This window comes from Aedes albopictus, chromosome 2, assembly GCF_035046485.1.
Source record: "Aedes albopictus strain Foshan chromosome 2, AalbF5, whole genome shotgun sequence".
Classification (NCBI taxonomy): Eukaryota; Metazoa; Arthropoda; class Insecta; order Diptera; family Culicidae; genus Aedes; species Aedes albopictus.
Genome location: NC_085137.1, coordinates 346,190,359 through 346,209,352, shown reverse-complemented (window position 1 = coordinate 346,209,352; position 18,994 = coordinate 346,190,359). Strand labels below are relative to the sequence as shown.

The 18,994-nt window shown below is 39.7% G+C and overlaps 2 protein-coding genes across 2 annotated transcripts in view; one reads left to right on the top strand and one right to left on the bottom strand.

Moving 5' to 3' along the window:
• LOC109430908 (1-acyl-sn-glycerol-3-phosphate acyltransferase delta) overlaps positions 1-18,994 on the bottom strand; it is a 57,513-nt gene that overhangs the window by 34,681 nt on the left and 3,838 nt on the right. The gene's annotated exons all lie outside the window — the stretch shown is intronic.
• LOC134286731 (uncharacterized) lies at positions 7,731-13,000 on the top strand. The gene is made up of 3 exons (XM_062848396.1): positions 7,731-8,643; positions 8,956-12,618; positions 12,953-13,000. Exons 2-3 carry the CDS (start codon positions 10,450-10,452, stop codon positions 12,998-13,000), a joined length of 2,217 nt encoding a protein of 738 aa, XP_062704380.1. The 5' UTR covers positions 7,731-8,643; positions 8,956-10,449.

Genomic DNA, 18,994 nt, shown 5'->3' with positions numbered 1-18,994 from the left:
ACTTCATATTTTGCAACAAAAAGCTATCACTGTGTATGCTCACTTGCAGTGCATATGCTGATTGTTTTTCAGCATCTTCAGTGCGATAGAACTCGAGATTACCATCTTCAAAAACGCGAGGCAAATTGTTAGAAAGAGAGGCAAGATAGGAAAAATAACACGGCGTCCCGTTTCACCTTAAGGAAAACATTTTTTTTAAATAGGTTTTTGGGCAAATCTTAAGCAAACAAATGGTACAATCTCATAATTTAAGCACAATACATCTATTCAAAATACCTTTTGGTAAAATTGCAGTCGAAAAAGTGCTCAATTGCCGTTACTGCAACATTAGGTACTACCACAACGATGGGAACTGTTGTGATGTTCTGATAATCTGCCAACACTGTTCTTGTGGAAGATGTATTAATAAATGTTCTTATCACTGTACACGGTTTTATAATTCAATGTCCCAACAATTTGGCGACGAAAATCGGGATTCGAGGCTGGAAAAAAGTTTAAAACGCGTACGTGTGGAATTGAACAGTGTTTACGGATCCGTGTAACAAGACAATACCGTGTAGAAGGTGATATTCCTTCGGAAAAAGTGCTGAAAAAGTGGTCGAAGCCGGTCCAAAGGTTGGAGGCAGCATACACTCCGGCGATGAAAACGTTGGAGCTGTGTAGTGGGGCGTCGTAAAGTGCACGAAAAGCCCACGAAAATTTCGCGAAAAAGTTTATTGATCACCTGTCAAAACAAAACGAGGTGTCGTAAAAAGAAGGGGAACAGTGTAAACGCCAAAGTTGCGAAAAAGTAAATAATGGAACCCCCAAAGCCAACGTTGCAGCCGTTTAATACTCGGGACACTTCCTCGATTGCGACCAGGTGGAGGAAATGGAAACGATCCCTGGAGCTCTTCATGGATGTTAGTTGCATCGCGCTACCTTCAAGAAAGAAGTCGTATTTGCTTCATTTCGCTGGTCAGGAAGTGCAGGATATCTTTTATGACATTCCTGGTAATGATGCAGCCCCACCCGCTGGCTCCGATGTGTATCGTGAAGCTGTAAAGCTTCTTGATGATCACTTTGCTCCGATGGCAAGTGTTCCGTATGATCGTTACGTTTTTCGGAACCTGAAACAAGAAGAAAATGAAACAGTGGACAAATTCGTGTGTCGTCTAAAGGAACAAGGCCGCTTGTGTGATTACGGTGCTGCGCTAGATATGAGAATCACCGAGCAAGTTTTCGACCACTGCCGAATGAACGACCTACGAGAAGTGATACTCAAAAAGAAACTAATGACTGTAGCGGATATTGTTGAAGAGGCAAGAATTTTGGAAACAGTGAAGCGTAACCGTGAACAAATGGTGAGATCTACTACTTCGGCGGAGAATGTCAGCGTTAACCAGGCGAGAATGGACAAGAAAAAGGAAGTGTGCTTCCGTTGTGGCCAAAAAGGACACTTCGCAAACGATAGGAGCTGTCCAGCTCGCGGAAAGGAGTGTGACAAATGCAAACTTATTGGTCACTTCAAGAAGATGTGCAAAACACAGTTGAAGAAGAAGAGTTTCTCCTCGAAACGGAAGCAAGTACTGCAGGTTGCATCCAGTGAAAGTAGTTGTGACACGGAGCCGGATGAATGCGAATCGGATGAAGACGGATGCGGAAGAGAGGTCCAACAAGTTTACTCGACCGGAGCTGACCACGATATGGTGACCTGTTATACTGGAGGCGTTAAGCTGAACTGGGTCGTTGATTCCGGGGCCCACGTCAACGTTATCAGCCGCGAAACGTGGAAAGAGCTGCGGAACAAAGGGTGCAAAGTCAGCAGTGTGCATCGGTCGAAGAAAGTGTTGCGTGTTTATGGAGACGGATCGCTGCAGGTGCACAAAGTGATTAAGGCGGATATTTCTACGAAGACAAAAACAGTGCATCACAAGATTTTTGTGGTCGATACGGAAAAAGGAAGCAGCTTGTTGAGCAAACAAACTTCCATGGAACTGGGCATTTTGGAGATCCATGGTGAAGTGTTCAGCATATCAACGAAGACGCCGAAAGAAGAACCGCCGATCGGAAAGCTCAAGGGCGTCCAGGTAGAGCTAAAAATTGACGCAACAGTTGCCCCTGTCCAGCAACCCTGTAGGAGACTACCAATTCCGCTCCAGAAGCTGGTAGAAGAGAAGATAGAGGATCTATTGCGCCAAGACATCATTGAACCGGCACCTTTAGATATAACTTGGGCATCTCCATTGGTGGTGACTCCAAAAGACGGAGGCAGAAGCGTACGCCTCTGTGTGGATATGCGCCGGGCGAACAGGGTCATCATTCCGGAGCGCCATCCTCTTCCAACCTTCGACGAGATTATGCCGTATCTTGAAGGATGCCGTTATTTCACCAAAATCGATTTGGTAAAAGCGTTTCATCAAATCGAGTTGGCGCCATCATCTAGAGCCATCACCACATTTGTTACTCCGAACGCTTACTACAGGTATAAGAGGCTGATGTTTGGTATGAATTGTTCAGCTGAAGTGTTCCAAAGAGAGATTGAACGTGTGCTTCGAGGAATAAAAAACACAAAGGTGTTTATCGACGACGTGCTGATATTCGCCGCAACCACAGAGGAACATGATGCAATTGTCAAGGCTGTATTGGAGAGGCTGGAGCAACATGGTTTGACGGTGAACTCGAAAAAGTGCCAGATTGGGAAAACTTCCGTAGATTTTATGGGACACACCCTGTCAGAGAAAGGAATTTTACCCATGAATGACAAGGTCGACGCAATCGAACGATTCAGGCATCCGAAGAACACGAAAGAACTTCGCAGCTTTATGGGTCTGGTGAACTACGTGGGAAAATTCATTCCGAACCTTTCTACGATGTCCGCTCCATTGAGACATATCTATATATATAAAAATGAGTTTGAAGCACCTTTGAGGCAACAAAACTCACGAACGGCTGAACCGATCAGGATGACTCTTGAACGGTTCGGTTCGCATTCGTGGTGGCTGTGTTTATATCTACAAAAAGTTACGAAAATCCTCTGGAAAAGTAAGAAAATTAATAAAGTACTGATTTTGCATGAGCTGGGAAGAAAATCAACACGGTCGAAATGAAACCAATCTAGAGTGCGGTGCTTTTTTGAGCTCAATAGTTGTCAAACCACCACAAGACGGCAAGACAAAGTTTGCCGGGACAGCTAGTGCTGCATAAAGATGCTAAGTTTCGGTGGACTAATGTTGAGAAGTGTTCTTTCGAAAAGATCAAGGCAGCCATGTCGAAGACTAAACACCTAGCCTACTACAGTGTTCATAACCCAACGTCGCTTGTAACTGACGCCAGTGATACCGGAGTTGGAGCAGTTCTGATGCAGCGCATTGGTGGAAAGTTGAGACCGATCAGTTTTGCCAGCAAAAGCTTAACGAAAACCGAACAAAAGTACTCTACATTGGACAAGAAGGCGCTTGCTGTGGTCTGGGCCACGGAGCGGTTCCAGATGTACTTGAAGGGACTAGAGTTTACTATCCTTACTGACCATAAACCGTTGGTCGGTATTTTCAACGAGACGTCTACGCCCAACAAACGTCAAGAAGGCTGGGTACTTCGAATGCAGGAGTACCGTTACCGTATCTGCCATGTCCCTGGAGAAGTAAACATAGCGGACTCACTGTCTCGACTGTCGGTTGAGCTCGGACAGAAAACTTTCGATAAGGCTTCGGAAGACATCTTGTGCTCTATCGTCGAAGTAAACCGACCTTCAGCTGTAAGCATGACCGAGATCATCAAAGCTTCTGAAGACGATTCCGAGATACAGGATATACGAAACGCGCTTCAAAATGATATATGGCAAGACTCTGTGAAGAAATACGCACCATTCAAGTCAGAATTGGTTTTCGCGAAGGAAATTCTCCTCAGGGGTGATCGCATTGTTGTCCCGACAAAATTGAGAGCGTCAGTGATGGCGCTATCGCATATTGGACATCCGGGTCGTGAAAAAATGAAGCGGCGTCTACGGGCAGCAGTTTGGTGGCCAGCTATGGATGCAGAGACGGAGAAATGTTGTAAGGAGTGCATTGAATGTCAACTAGTGGCGCGTTTTGACAAGCCGGAACCTTTGCGCCTTAGGGAACTCCCTACGGCTCCATGGGTTCACCTTTCTGGAGATTTTCTTGGACCACTGCCCAACGGTTATTATCTGTTTGTTCTTGTTGATCTATACAGCCGTTACGTTGTTGTTGAACCAATGACTCGAACGAACTCTAGCGACGTGATCCGAGTTTTGAAGGGCATTTTCACCAGACTCGGTTTACCGTATGTGCTGACCTTCGATAACGCCAAGAATTTCTCCAGCCAGGAGTTGAAGAATTACTGCATAGATTATGGCATCAAGTTAACCCACACAACTCCTTATTGGCCAAGCGCAAACGGTGAAGTCGAAAGACAGAACCAATCGATTCTCAAGGTGCTCAAAATCAGTAAGCAACGCGACGCAGATTGGAAGGAAGCTATACAAGACTACGTTTATATGTATTTGCTCACTCCGCATTCTGTAACGAATGTGGCGCCGGCACAGTTGATGTTCGGCCGTCGATTTCGTGACTTGATTCCCCATTTCCAAGCAGACATTGTCGACGATGGAGAAGTTCGCGATCGAGATCGTGTTATCAAGTTCAATGCGAAAGAAAGTCGTGATAAAAGAGTTGGTGCTAAGGAGTCCCCACTGCGCATTGGAGATGAAGTTTGGATGAAGAACCTTGTACCGCAGAACAAACTGGACACCGCTTTTCTTCCGACGCCTGCTCGCGTGGTCGAACGCCACGAAAATAGTCTTGTGTTGGAAACACCGGATGGTCAAATCTTCAGGCGTAACACTTCACATGTGAAGCAGGCTAACCAATCATCACACCAGAGCGATCAAGAGGTCGCAATCGAAAGTGAAACCCCAAGAGCGATCAGAAAAGCAGAATCTAGGCCGCAGCGTAATAAAGCTCTACCGAAGAGATTTGGTGATTACATGATGGAAGTTTGATCTGTATAATGACTTTGACAGTTTTAATTTTATTAGAGAGAATGAGATATGTTCTGATAATCTGCCAACACTGTTCTTGTGGAAGATGTATTAATAAATGTTCTTATCACTGTACACGGTTTTATAATTCAATGTCCCAACAGGAACAATTACCCTAGCTCGAAGCTTGCTCAAAGCCCAAGAGGGCAGTGTACGCAGAATATGGAACTGCAAGCAAAAATTGGGAAACAAAGAAGGCGCGGCAACAACGCTTCGTTTTTTCGTTGAGAAAATTATGACAAAGATCGCTTTCGAGTTTGTTCGCAACGAAAACGGTAGGAATATTTCAAGCATAGTTTTTCAAATCGATGTAGGTATCTAACTTTTTCACTGATCTGAGTAAATTCATGGTCAATGTTGACGACTATTTCACTAAAATAGTTTTTATATAAAAAGACTTTTCACAAGTTTTTTCGTGCTTTACATCACCAGGGATATTTTTGACAAAAATATACATTAGAGTGGGTCAGCGTTGTTTGGGAAAAATTTAACCCGTTAACGCCCAAGGTGTCTCACAATTCAAATCTTTGAATAAATTTGTTATCAAAGGTCAAGTTCCAATTAAATAAGCATGATTCGACGAAAAAAATGGAAGTCTATGGTGTAGTTCCAAAAAAATTCTTCATTGTAGGTCCTCAATATCTGATAATTTCCTCGAGTTCTATTTTAGCACAACTTCTACGCTATCGTTATATTCTGATCCGTATAGATACGATACAGCTCTAAACAAATGAGAAAATGATAACCACTCAAAAAGAATAGAAAAAGGACTTTTAAATTGGGGCAGAAATATAACCCGATAAACGCCTAAAAGTATGCAATGCATGGTCCTTGTATTTTCATGTAGTTTCGACTGCAGTGTTCTACCACAGTTCTACATTTTTCAAATTTATTTTTTTGTAACAAATCAAATAAAGAGTGCTCACTATGTGTAGCATAACCAAACGTTAAAATACTGTAGAAGTCAGATTTTACACAGATAATGATTTCTAATAAAGTAATTGAGTTTTTCCTTTAGTACCCCACAAACTCTCTTTACGTACTCACCATACATAAACTTTTCGGAAATGTAGCATGTTTTAAAAAGAAAATGGTGTTATATACTGTTCCTTTTAATTTGTATCTTTTGACAGATATTTATTTCGACCTCAAATAAAAGGTCGTCTTCAGTGTCTCGTACTTACATGTATTTCACTAACACGCCCAGGTTCATCATCATTCCATGTTATGATATAAAATTTCAACCAGATATACTCTAGACTGCCTCTCCACTTATGTTTGTACTACTCCATGATTTTTTATTCGTGAACAATATGTAGGTTTTATGGTGCTAGTCTGGGCACTATCAATGTTACATCGAAAAGATGTCTTTCGGCTACATGAAAAATGATAAACCACCCAAAAATTCAGTTTTATTCGGTCTACCAACTGCAATTTAGAATTACGTACAAAAGTCTGAAAAACATAACGCTGGGGGAAGAACATTCCCGGTAGAAATCCCTGAAGGAATCTCGAGAGGATTTACTGAAGGAATTCTGAGAGGCTCCTCCTCCTCTTCTTGGCGTAATGTCTTCATTGGGACAAAGCCTGCTTCTCAGCTCAGTGTTCTATGAGCACTTCCACAGTTATTAACTGAGAGCTTTCTCTGCCAATAACCATTTTGCATGCGTATATCGTGTGGCAGGCACGTAGATACTCTATGCTCAAGGAAGTCAAGGAAATTTTCTTTACGAAAAGATCCTGGACCGACTGGGAATCGAACCCGTCACCCTCAGCATGGTTATGCTGAATACCCGTGCGTTTACCGCCTCGGCTATATAGGCCCCCATATTGCATGGTATCATTGCTCAAACTCTCATTCCGTGGTCGCCATCTTGGATATTGTCCGCCATCTTGGATTTAAAATGATGTTAAATACCGATTTTTGAGTTCTACTAATGAAGCCCGATCGATAGATACCCATATTGCATGGTATCATAGCTCAAACTACCATTCCATGGCCGCCATCTTGGATTAAAAAATAGGGTCAAATATCGATTTTTGACTTCTACCCATGAAGCCCGACCGATAGATACCCATATTGCATGGTATCATAACTCAATCTACTCTTCCGTGGCCAGCATCTTGGATATGGTCCACCATCTTGTGTTTCAAAATGGCGTCGGATATTCATTTTTGAGTTCTACCAATGAAGCCCGATCGATAGATACCCATATTGCATGGTATCATAGCTCAAACTCTCATTCCGTGGCCGCCATCTTGGACATGGTCCGCCATCTTTGATTGAAAAAATGGCGTAAAATATCGATTTTTGACTTCTACTCATCAAGCCCGATCGATAGATACCCATATTGCATGGTATTATAGATCAAACTACCATTCCATGGTCGCCATCTTGGATATGGTCCGCCATATTGGATTTCAAAATGGCGTCGGATATTCATTTTTAAGTTCTACTTATGAAGCCCGATCGATAGATACCCATATTTCATAGTATCCGAAGCAGCATTGCCGTTAAAAAGCATATATTCTGGAGTTTTGACCGCCATCTTGGAACCTAAGCCGCCATCTTGAATTCCAATTACTCTACTACCACATTCACATCCTAAGGAATGTGTATGCAAAATTTGATTGAAATTTCTTGACGCATTCCAGAGTTATGCCGGTACATTGATACATAATATACATACGTACTGTTACGAACGCGAAGCGTGAAGTACATTTGAATCCACACAATTCGGAACGAATTCCTTTCCAACCATTTCCTACAATTAACCAAGCGAGCCGCATCATAAAACCCCAATCAAATTCGAACAATCATGACCTACCACAATATAATAGGGCCCGCGATTATAAACGTAGAGCAGAGCGGCAATGTTTATCAGCATAACGAAGCAAAAGCTATGCGGCTGAGGGACTCGATTGACTTTGAGCAGCATGATAAAATAAACAAATCTGAAGCGACACCCGATGGAAACCATACCAATAGCCTAGCAGATCGGTAGCATTCTAAATGTAATCAAAATTAATCATTGAACTTGATCTTGAAAATTAGGCCAGCTGAGCATCGGAATCGTGCAAAATATGAATGGTAGATCTAATTCTGTACAAATACAATCAAATCATGTAGCTAGAGAGATTGCTCAAATTCAGGAAAATTCTCTCTTCGGAGAAGAAAATATTTCTCCTGTGAAAACACGAAAAACCATGTATCCGCGAAAGATCATTCTAGAAATCTGGCCGCTCATATATTCATGTTAAAACACGTACTGAAAGTGTAAATGAGTAGATCGTAACGAGAGCCGCTATTTCATCATCCTTTCAGGAAAGATCATGTGTAATTTTTGGTAGGCCCTGCGGCTATAAAAGAGGAAGATCAATAAAGACGACAGTCAGTTTTGTTTTTGGACTCCACACTGGATACCTCCCGGATAAGTATTTTGCTACTCAAATTCCTTTGATCCTGAACTTGCACTTGCGAAGCTTAAATTATTCTGATCACTTGATTGGATAATTCAATCCTTCTAAAGTGTTGATATTTAGAATCGTGGAAGTCTAAGTCATTGGATCGGTCAAACTTTTTCTCACTCTGGTAAGCCAAGGTTCCGAATGCGAGAAACGTTGGCATGAGTCTAGAAAAGGCCAGTTTGATTTTGATCCAAGTGTAGAGGCACTTATTTCTCACTCTGGTACGCCAAGGTTCCGAATGCGAGTAACGTTGGCATGAGTCTAGAAAGGCCTAAGTGCTCTACACACGATTTTAGACGAGTCCCAAATCATTGAATCTATCGAACTTTTTCTCACTCTGGTAAGCTAGGGTTCCGAATGCGAGAACGTTGGCATGAGTCTAGAAAAGGCCAGTTCGATTTAGATTCAAGTGTGAAGGCATTTATTTCTCACTCTGGTACGCCAAGGTTCCGAATGCGAGTAACGTTGGCATGAGTCTAGAAAGGCCTAAATCCTAACACACACGATTTGGACGTTCGATTTTAACTATTCTCCTTCTTGAACCTCCTACCCTGAGTGAGTAGTATCGGTGTTCGAAAGTAACGCGTTCCGTCTAGTCTGTTGGTTGGCACGCACGGAATGTAATACCGTATCCCTTCGCAACGGTACCGTGAAACGATTGTGGGTTTCGTCATCCTGATCATCGTCGATTCATCATCGCGATAGCTGTGGACAAGAGTGCTGCTGGATTCAGTAAGTATTTGGTCTAGTCCCACCACAAGAGGAACACCACACCCTGATCGTGCTGCCAATTGGAAGATTGCGCCCCGGTGCCAACGCCAACAATTTTGGTGGCTCCAGAGAGGAGGAGCTACTGCCACCAACATTTTGGTGGCCTGCCAGAGAGGAAGGAAAATCGAACTCCAGGAGCGCGCTGAAAAGTGGAAATCGACACCGAGTCTAGTGTGAAACAGTGAAGAATATTGAACACTGAATATCATCAAACCGTCGTGAACCTTGTCGTGAACAGTGACAAGTACTGAAGAAAAAGAGTACTTATGGATTATGTTTGCTGAAAAATAGTGCCGGAAAGTGAATTTGAATCCACAATAAAAATTGTGGAAGACTGTCAACGTTAAGCATAGTGAATTAACTGGTTGCAAAGTGGGTAGAAGTCAATGCCAACGAATAGTGTTTTTTCGAGTTGTAACGTGGTTTACTGTCACCAAGAGTGCAGTCTGAGTGTTGTGCATAGTCACAGGTTATACGGTTACAATTCTATAGGATCCGAACTGTGAACTGACATTCACAAACTGGTCTAGTCGTGCCATAGTGACTAGCGCCCTTTTCGGGAAGGCAAATTAAAGTGAACTGAATAATCACTGAAAACGAATAATCAAGAATAGTGTTTTTTCGAGTTGTAACGTGGTTTACTGTCGCCAAGAATGCAGTCTGAGTGTTATGCATAGTCACAAATTATACGGTTACAATTCTATCGGATCCAAACTGTGAACTGACATTCACGGATAGTGGCAAATAAGCCTATACAGGCAAGGAAACTCGAGGTACAAGTGACACAAGTGTGCAAGGAACAAGAAGAACCCAATTCACGATAACCAAGTGAAAAGGAATACGAATACCCAGCAATCCAGAACAAAGAAGAAAAAATAAATCACGATTGTTTTAATGTGACTGACCTGAACAGGTCTAGTTGGTCTAGTCGTGCCATAGTGACTAGCGCCCTTTTTTGGGAAGGCATCATTGAACTCGATATCTTGAAGAATATAAGTGAACTAACATTCACAAATTGGTCTAGTCGTGCCATAGTGACTAGCGCCCTTTTAGGGAAGGCAATATTAAACTGAACAGTCGTGAAAAATTATTGAAAGTGAACTGACATTCACAAGGTTTTGGTGGTACGAGATACAGCACTGTGCAGACAGTCTTGAACGGCGACTTTTATGCAACGAGGCTTGAGTGAACTCAAGGAAATCCCGAAGCTAACCTGGGAATCAGCAAACATGTCTACAAGGTTCGTATTGAACAAGAACGGCCATTGCCGTCTTTGTAATGAGGATGATACAGTGTGTGATATGGTATGTTGCGATGAGTGTGACCGCTGGTTTCACTTAACGTGTGCAAAGCTGGATCATAAACCGTCTAAACAAAAAAAGTTTTTATGCGTAAAATGCACACAATTGGAAATTGAACGCAATGACTTGCTCGACAAGCTACAAAAACAAAGTCTGTCAGAGCATATAAATCAATCGATAAGTAATGCGTTAGCAAGAAACAATGATGCAACACCATATTTCAAAAGACAAGGCCTAATTAAACTTCCAGCCTTCAATGGAGCTCCACGTGATTGGCCAAAATTTAAAAATATTTATGATGATACTACAATTGAAGGAGCATTCACTAATTTGGAAAATTTAAACCGGTTGGAACAAGCGTTGAGTGGATCTGCAGCAAAATGCGTTGCAAATTTGATGATAAGCGCAGCGAATGTCCCGCAAATCATTAAACGACTTGAAGAAACTTTCGGAAGACCTGAAACTGTTTATAAGCAGCTGTTAAGCGACTTGATGAAAGTACTTCACCAAATACGAGTAAACCCTGTTGAGTTATCGGACGCTCTGGACAATCTTGTAACAAACATGGAATCGTTGAAGAAAATAGACTTTTTACGTGACCATCGCCTAATTGAAGATATCACGAAAAAGTTACCATTCAATTTGCAAATTAGTTGGACAGAAGTGGTGCAGCGTAATCAATCTCAACCCACACTGATTGATCTGAGCAAGTGGTTGAAACCACATGCATCGACACTTCGATTATTGTTACCCACATCTGGAACATCTAGAAATGTTATGCCAGCGACACATCCTGCAAAATCTAGAATACATGTTCACACTAAATCCAACGATTTGTGCAACATTTGCAATTTAAATCATAAAACTCAGCAATGCAACAAATTAAAAATTGCTAACTTTAATCTACGTAAGGAGATATTATCGCAAAACCAACTCTGTTTCTCTTGTCTTGGAAAAGGGCATTTCTTAAGGTTTTGCCCCAAAAAGACGGAATGTAAATTGAATGGATGTAAAAGCAAGCATCATCGATTATTACATCAACCTAAGCAACAACAATACAAATCGGAGAGGAATAATCATCATGGATATAAAAAGGATGTGTACTTTCAAATAATACCTGTAAAACTGAGCAACAAGGACAAAGTCATCAATACATTTGCATTTCTGGATCCGGGATCATCACTCAGCTTGATCGACGAAGCCATCGCAGATCAGTTGGGGCTTGATGGAAAATCTGATCCATTATGCCTCACTTGGACACAAAATTTATCAAAAGAAACTCCGAGTAAACGAGTTAACATTCAAATACAAGGGAAAGGCAAGCAGTACGTCATGAAAGGTGTTAGAACAATTCCGGACTTACAACTGCCAAAGCAATCACTGAAGATCAAGCACATCAAAAAACGTTTCGAGTATTTGGCAGACTTGGATATCGACGGATATCATGATGCAAAACCAACTATATTAATTGGGCTGGAGCATCCCCACCTCCTGATGACAACTGACAGAAGACACGCTGATGAAAACTCTCCTATGGCAGTAAGAACCAAACTCGGTTGGCTGATTTTTGGTAAGATCTGTAGGGAAGATGATTATTTTTCAACGTCAATTAAAGAAGAAAAGGAAGCAGAAAATCTCTCCAAAATGTTAGAAGACTTTTGTTCGTTAGAAAATTTTGGAGTTAAAATCATTGAAGAGCTCCCTAAATCAAAAGATGACGAAAGGGCAGAGAAAATTCTTAATCAAACTCTCAATTATAAGGATGGACATTATGAACTAGGTCTTTTGTGGAAGAATGATAAATCTAGTTTTCCTCCAAGCTATAACAATGCCCTGAATAGACTAAAATCACTAGAAAGGTCTCTAATGAAGAACCCAGAATTAAAAGATTGGGCAAATGAAAAATTTAGTGATTTCTTGGAGAAAGGTTACGCTAGACAGCTTTCACCTGCAGAGCTGATGAGTGAGAATCCTAGAATATTTTATTTGCCTCATTTCATTGTCATTAACAAGAATAAGGTTCCGCCAAAGCCACGAGTTGTATTCGATGCAGCGGCAGAAGTCCAAGGAATATCATTTAATTCCGAACTAATGACTGGTCCTGATAATTTAATGGGACTTTTTGGAGTTCTCTTGAGATTTAGAGAACACAGTATTGCAGTATCTGGAGATATTATGGAAATGTTTCAGCAAATTAAAATTATAAAGGAAGATCAGTATGCTCAACGATATCTCTGGCGTAATTGTAACCCAGATGCACAACCGAATATTTATGTCATGGAATCCATGATATTTGGCTCAACTTGTTCACCCGCTTGTGCCCAAGCAGTAAAAAATTATAATGCTAAATTATTTGAAAATCAATTTCCAGTTGCATCTACTGCAATTGTCAACCAACATTATGTGGATGATTATCTAGACAGTTTTTCAAGCATGGAAGAAGCAATTAAAACGGTTAATGAAATAATTAAAATTCATCAATATGGTGGATTCTTTATAAGAAATTTTATTTCAAATAAAAATAAATTGATTGATCACATTCCAAAAGAAAGAGTTCAGATAGTAGAAACGAAACAATTTGAACATAAAGATTCAATCACCGAAAAGGTACTCGGAGTGTTTTGGAATATTAAAAGAGACTCTTTGCAATATCGAGTCAAATTTGATAAACTGGGTGAAAACATATTACGAAAAGATCAAATGCCAACAAAACGCGAAGTGCTTTCGTTTGTAATGAGCATCTATGATCCACTAGGGCTCATATCAAATTTTATTATTCATGGAAAAATGTTGCTTCAGAGATTACATAAAGAAACTTCTGACTGGGATACTCCTATCTCTGAGAGAGCGTTTAATCAGTGGAAATTGTGGCTACAAATGATGAATCAAGTTTCGAAAATTGAAATTCCCAGGTGTGTTACACACCCATCAGCAGAATATTACGAATTACACACATTCGTTGATGCTTCAGAAGATGCATTTGCAGCCGTAGTTTATTTGAGAAATAAAACTAATAATGGAGCAATGGTTACGTTGATAGCAGCAAAATCTCGAGTTGCTCCATTAAAGAAAATTTCAATACCTCGTCTAGAACTACAAGGTGCCGTACTTGGTACTCGTTTAATGAACACAGTTAAAAAAGAGTTGCGCTTGCTTATATCAAGAATCATAATGTGGACAGATAGTCAAACTGTACTAGCGTGGATCAATAGTGAGCATAGAAAATATAAACAGTTTGTAGCTTATCGCGTTGCTGAAATTTTAGAAACAACATACATGGATCAATGGCGATATGTTCCCTCAAATCAAAATCCTGCTGATGAAGGAACCAAGATTGTTAAGAAAAACCCAAAGTGGTTTTCTGGTCCATCATTTCTGAGTGATAATGAAAGAAATTGGCCATCCAGAAATAAAATTGGACAAACAGTTGAAGAAATCAGAAATTATGTTTCTTTGCACAATAAGTTAGAGAAATATTCTTTCATCAAAGACGATCATTTTTCTGACTTTTGGAAATTGAAAAGACATGTTAACATATTCAAACAATTCGTTAAATGGATTGTCAATAAAGGAAAACCATTGCATAAACTCTGCTATGAGAATATGGTTGAAGCAGAAAATATTTTATTTAAAAAGGCTCAGTGGGAATGTTTTAACGATGAAGTCGTGTCTCTTACAAATGGTAATGGAATAGATAAATCAAGTAGACTTCGTGAGCTCAATCCATTTTTGGATCAAAATGGAGTTCTTAGAGCTAAGGGCCGTTTAGAAAAGGCAGTATGTCTGTCTAGAAACGCTAGAACTCCAATCATACTCCCATATGAACATTATATATCTTTTCTGGTAGTCAAAACGTATCACGAAAAATATTTCCACTATAACGACAATGCAGTTATTGCTGCCATCCAACAAAAATATTGGATCCTCAAGTGTAGATCATTATTGAAAAAAGTTAAGAAGTATTGTCAGAAATGCATACTAAATAAAGCAATACCATCTCCTCCCATGATGTCCACCTTACCGGACTTCAGGACTCAACCATTCATTTATCCTTTTACAAACACAGGAGTGGATTATTTTGGTCCACTGGAAGTAATGATTCGAAGATCAGTTGAAAAAAGATGGGGTGTAATATTTACATGCATGTCTAGCAGAGCAGTCCATATTGAACTTGCAGAGAAGCTTGATACTGATTCATTTTTTGTTTGTCTTCGTAATTTTCAAAATCGCAGAGGCAAGATTAAACACCTTTTTAGTGACAACGGAACAAACTTTGTTGGAGCAGCTAGAATTATTAAAACGTTAATTGACGAAATTAATGACAAAATGGATAATGGGGAGGCTGCAAAATTAGATTTAAAATGGACATTCAATCCTCCAGCTGCCCCACATTTTGGAGGTGCATGGGAAAGGTTAATCAGAATTATCAAGCAATCTCTCAATGTTATGCTGCAAGCTAACAATGGTAAGATACCAAAAGTGGAGGAATTAAGAGCTGCATTGATTCAAGCTGAATTTATTTTAAATTCGCGTCCCCTAACCCACATACCAGTTGATAATATTGAAGATGAAGTTTTGACACCATTTCATATTTTAATAGGAAGAGCAGGAGAGTATGTCCCTCCTTACGATACGCTTGATTGGAGTTTGAATCAGAAGCAATGCTCAAGTGTAATGGAATATGGGAAATATTTTTGGAACCGTTTCAAAAAGGAATATATTTCTACATTAATTAAAAGAAACAAGTGGAATAATAAAGTCGATCCTATAAAAATCGACGACCTTGTGTTGATTGTCGATGAAAAAATGCCACCTGGATCTTGGTTAAAAGGTAGAGTTATTCAAGTTAATACTGCTGACGATGGTCAGGTTAGATCAGCATTGATACAAACGAAAAAGGGAGTTTATTCTCGTCCAACCACAAAAATCGCTGTAGTGGACGTGAATGGGATGAACATAGAACCGATTAATGAAAAATCAACCAACTCCAATTTAAGAACAAAAGAAACAGAGAAAAACAATAGTGTTTTATTAATTTCATGTGAAGAAAACAAAGAAGAAAATCAAAGCACTATGAAAAAGAACAACGCAATTCTGGGAAAACGTAAAGGAAATCAGAATATGAAGCACTTGGCAAAAAGAGCTAAAAGCGATATGGACAACAAACATGAAACAAGAGAAAAGTTGCATACCAAATCAGAAATCAAGCAAAGAGCTTGGTTATCATTGGTTGTAATATTGTCTTTTATTGCATTAATAGCTGGATTTGAATCTAAAGGCTTAATTGCTTATGATTGTGCCAATCCCGAGGTGAATATGACAAGCTATTCTCTTCTTGATGTGGAATCATGCGTTCCACATATGAATAATTTATCTTCATCTCAAGTATCAATTCAAGTATTACAACGAAATGTCAGAACAACGACAAGGGTATTTCAATGTAAAGTTATAATTAAAAGATCTATTAAACATTGTGGAGCATTCTCACATGTATCGGAATATCAATATGGATACTCTTATATAGTGAAAGAATTTAACTCAGAAGAATGCAGAAAGGTGCACGCATTGGGGACCGTTGCACTTACACATGACAGATTGATACATGAACTGAAATTAAATACCACAACTCATGGAGAGACACTTATTATAGGAAGTTTATCAGGAAGTAAATGTTACGGTGGGACTTACAGTACACCCTTTTATACATGGACAAATGCATTGGTATTTTATGAATACGAAATTTCTTTGTTTGACTACATAGCTCATGTAGACATAGAAAATGATCAAATTTCATTGAGGAATGGTCTGTATTGTCCCTATTCACTCGGACGTTGTTTGGACTCTGAAGAAGGATATTTAACATGGGACTTGAATTTGAATAAGTCATGCGAGGATACTGAATTCGAAGTTATCTATGAAGGGTTGGTTAACAAAACAATGAATTCAGAACCAGCAGTTCATCTTTCTACAGCAGTAATATATAGCACAATTTCCGAGTCACAAATATTTTCAATAAAAACCCGGAAGTTAACGAGGATTTGTGGGTACTCAGGATTTACAACTGATCATCCTCGTATTCTCATTATTGAAAACAGTGATTTTAAGTCACCGTTCTCTAAAAAGGTAGAGTCAGGAAAAAATTTAGACCTATTCACATATTTCAACTCGAAAATAACTATAGTGGAACACTACATTGGACAAAATTTGAATGATATTTACAACATGGTAATGACTGAAATGTGTAAGTTGGACCGAACTATAATGGAAACCAAACTAACCCTCGCACGATTGAATCCGAACGAATTCGTTTCAAGTATTATGAAAGGAAACGGCTATACGGCAGTCGTGGCAGGAGAAGTTCTTCATGTTTTGGAATGTAAGCCAGTGTATGTTACTCCCAAAGCGTCAGAAAGATGTTATCAAGAGTTACCAGTGAACTATAACAACATAACCATGTATTTAGCCCCAGTAACACGTATATTACAAACAAGAGGCACATAAATAGATTGTACTCCCCTGTTGCCTGCTAAGTTTAAATTTGGGTCTCGGTGGTACACAACTGATGGGAGATTGAGAGAAAGCACAAGCCCAAACAAATTATCAACTAACATTGTCACAAGCTGGAACTATACACCGCTACCAAACTTGATGGAAAGTGGAGTATATGATTCTGATAATTTGGTTAAAATGAGAAACATGATATATGAGCAAGGGGAAAAACGTGCGGCCTCCGCAGTTGTGTACAAAATAATGGCTGGACAGCATCCAAACAGACAAGGATTTCAATTTGAAGCTATGATTTCCGAAAAGGTATTGGATAATGTATTCAGCAAATATTGGAAGAAGTTAATATCTTGGACTACTTGGCTGGGCAATCTAACATCTACTGCAATTGGTTTATACCTAATAGTGCGTATTATTAAATTCTTCGTCGATACACTTATTCATGGAAGAATTTTATATGACATATATGGATTTAGTTGGAAGTTAATTGCATCATGCTGGGATTCACTCACTAGTCTTCTATCTCACAAGAAATTTATGGAAGAAACCAAAAAATTCACCAAGGAAAACGATAGAACAAAAGACCTGGAATCAGTCAAAGAGAAAAGCGACACTAAACTAAATGAAAATGTAGAAGAGCCATACAGAGCCAGTATGTATCCAACAATTAATAAGATATAGTTGTTCAAGATAATAAGATCAATAATAGTAATAAGAAAAATAATTACTATACTTTATCATAATCAACATTGTAAAGGAAATGTTTGGAAGATCACTTCGCTTATCGAAAGATACTAGGTAAATCTCCCCGGTAGATTTACGAGGGCCGGAATGTTACGAACGCGAAGCGTGAAGTACATTTGAATCCACACAATTCGGAACGAATTCCTTTCCAACCATTTCCTACAATTAACCAAGCGAGCCGCATCATAAAACCCCAATCAAATTCGAACAATCATGACCTACCACAATATAATAGGGCCCGCGATTATAAACGTAGAGCAGAGCGGCAATGTTTATCAGCATAACGAAGCAAAAGCTATGCGGCTGAGGGACTCGATTGACTTTGAGCAGCATGATAAAATAAACAAATCTGAAGCGACACCCGATGGAAACCATACCAATAGCCTAGCAGATCGGTAGCATTCTAAATGTAATCAAAATTAATCATTGAACTTGATCTTGAAAATTAGGCCAGCTGAGCATCGGAATCGTGCAAAATATGAATGGTAGATCTAATTCTGTACAAATACAATCAAATCATGTAGCTAGAGAGATTGCTCAAATTCAGGAAAATTCTCTCTTCGGAGAAGAAAATATTTCTCCTGTGAAAACACGAAAAACCATGTATCCGCGAAAGATCATTCTAGAAATCTGGCCGCTCATATATTCATGTTAAAACACGTACTGAAAGTGTAAATGAGTAGATCGTAACGAGAGCCGCTATTTCATCATCCTTTCAGGAAAGATCATGTGTAATTTTTGGTAGGCCCTGCGGCTATAAAAGAGGAAGATCAATAAAGACGACAGTCAGTTTTGTTTTTGGACTCCACACTGGATACCTCCCGGATAAGTATTTTGCTACTCAAATTCCTTTGATCCTGAACTTGCACTTGCGAAGCTTAAATTATTCTGATCACTTGATTGGATAATTCAATCCTTCTAAAGTGTTGATATTTAGAATCGTGGAAGTCTAAGTCATTGGATCGGTCAAACTTTTTCTCACTCTGGTAAGCCAAGGTTCCGAATGCGAGAAACGTTGGCATGAGTCTAGAAAAGGCCAGTTTGATTTTGATCCAAGTGTAGAGGCACTTATTTCTCACTCTGGTACGCCAAGGTTCCGAATGCGAGTAACGTTGGCATGAGTCTAGAAAGGCCTAAGTGCTCTACACACGATTTTAGACGAGTC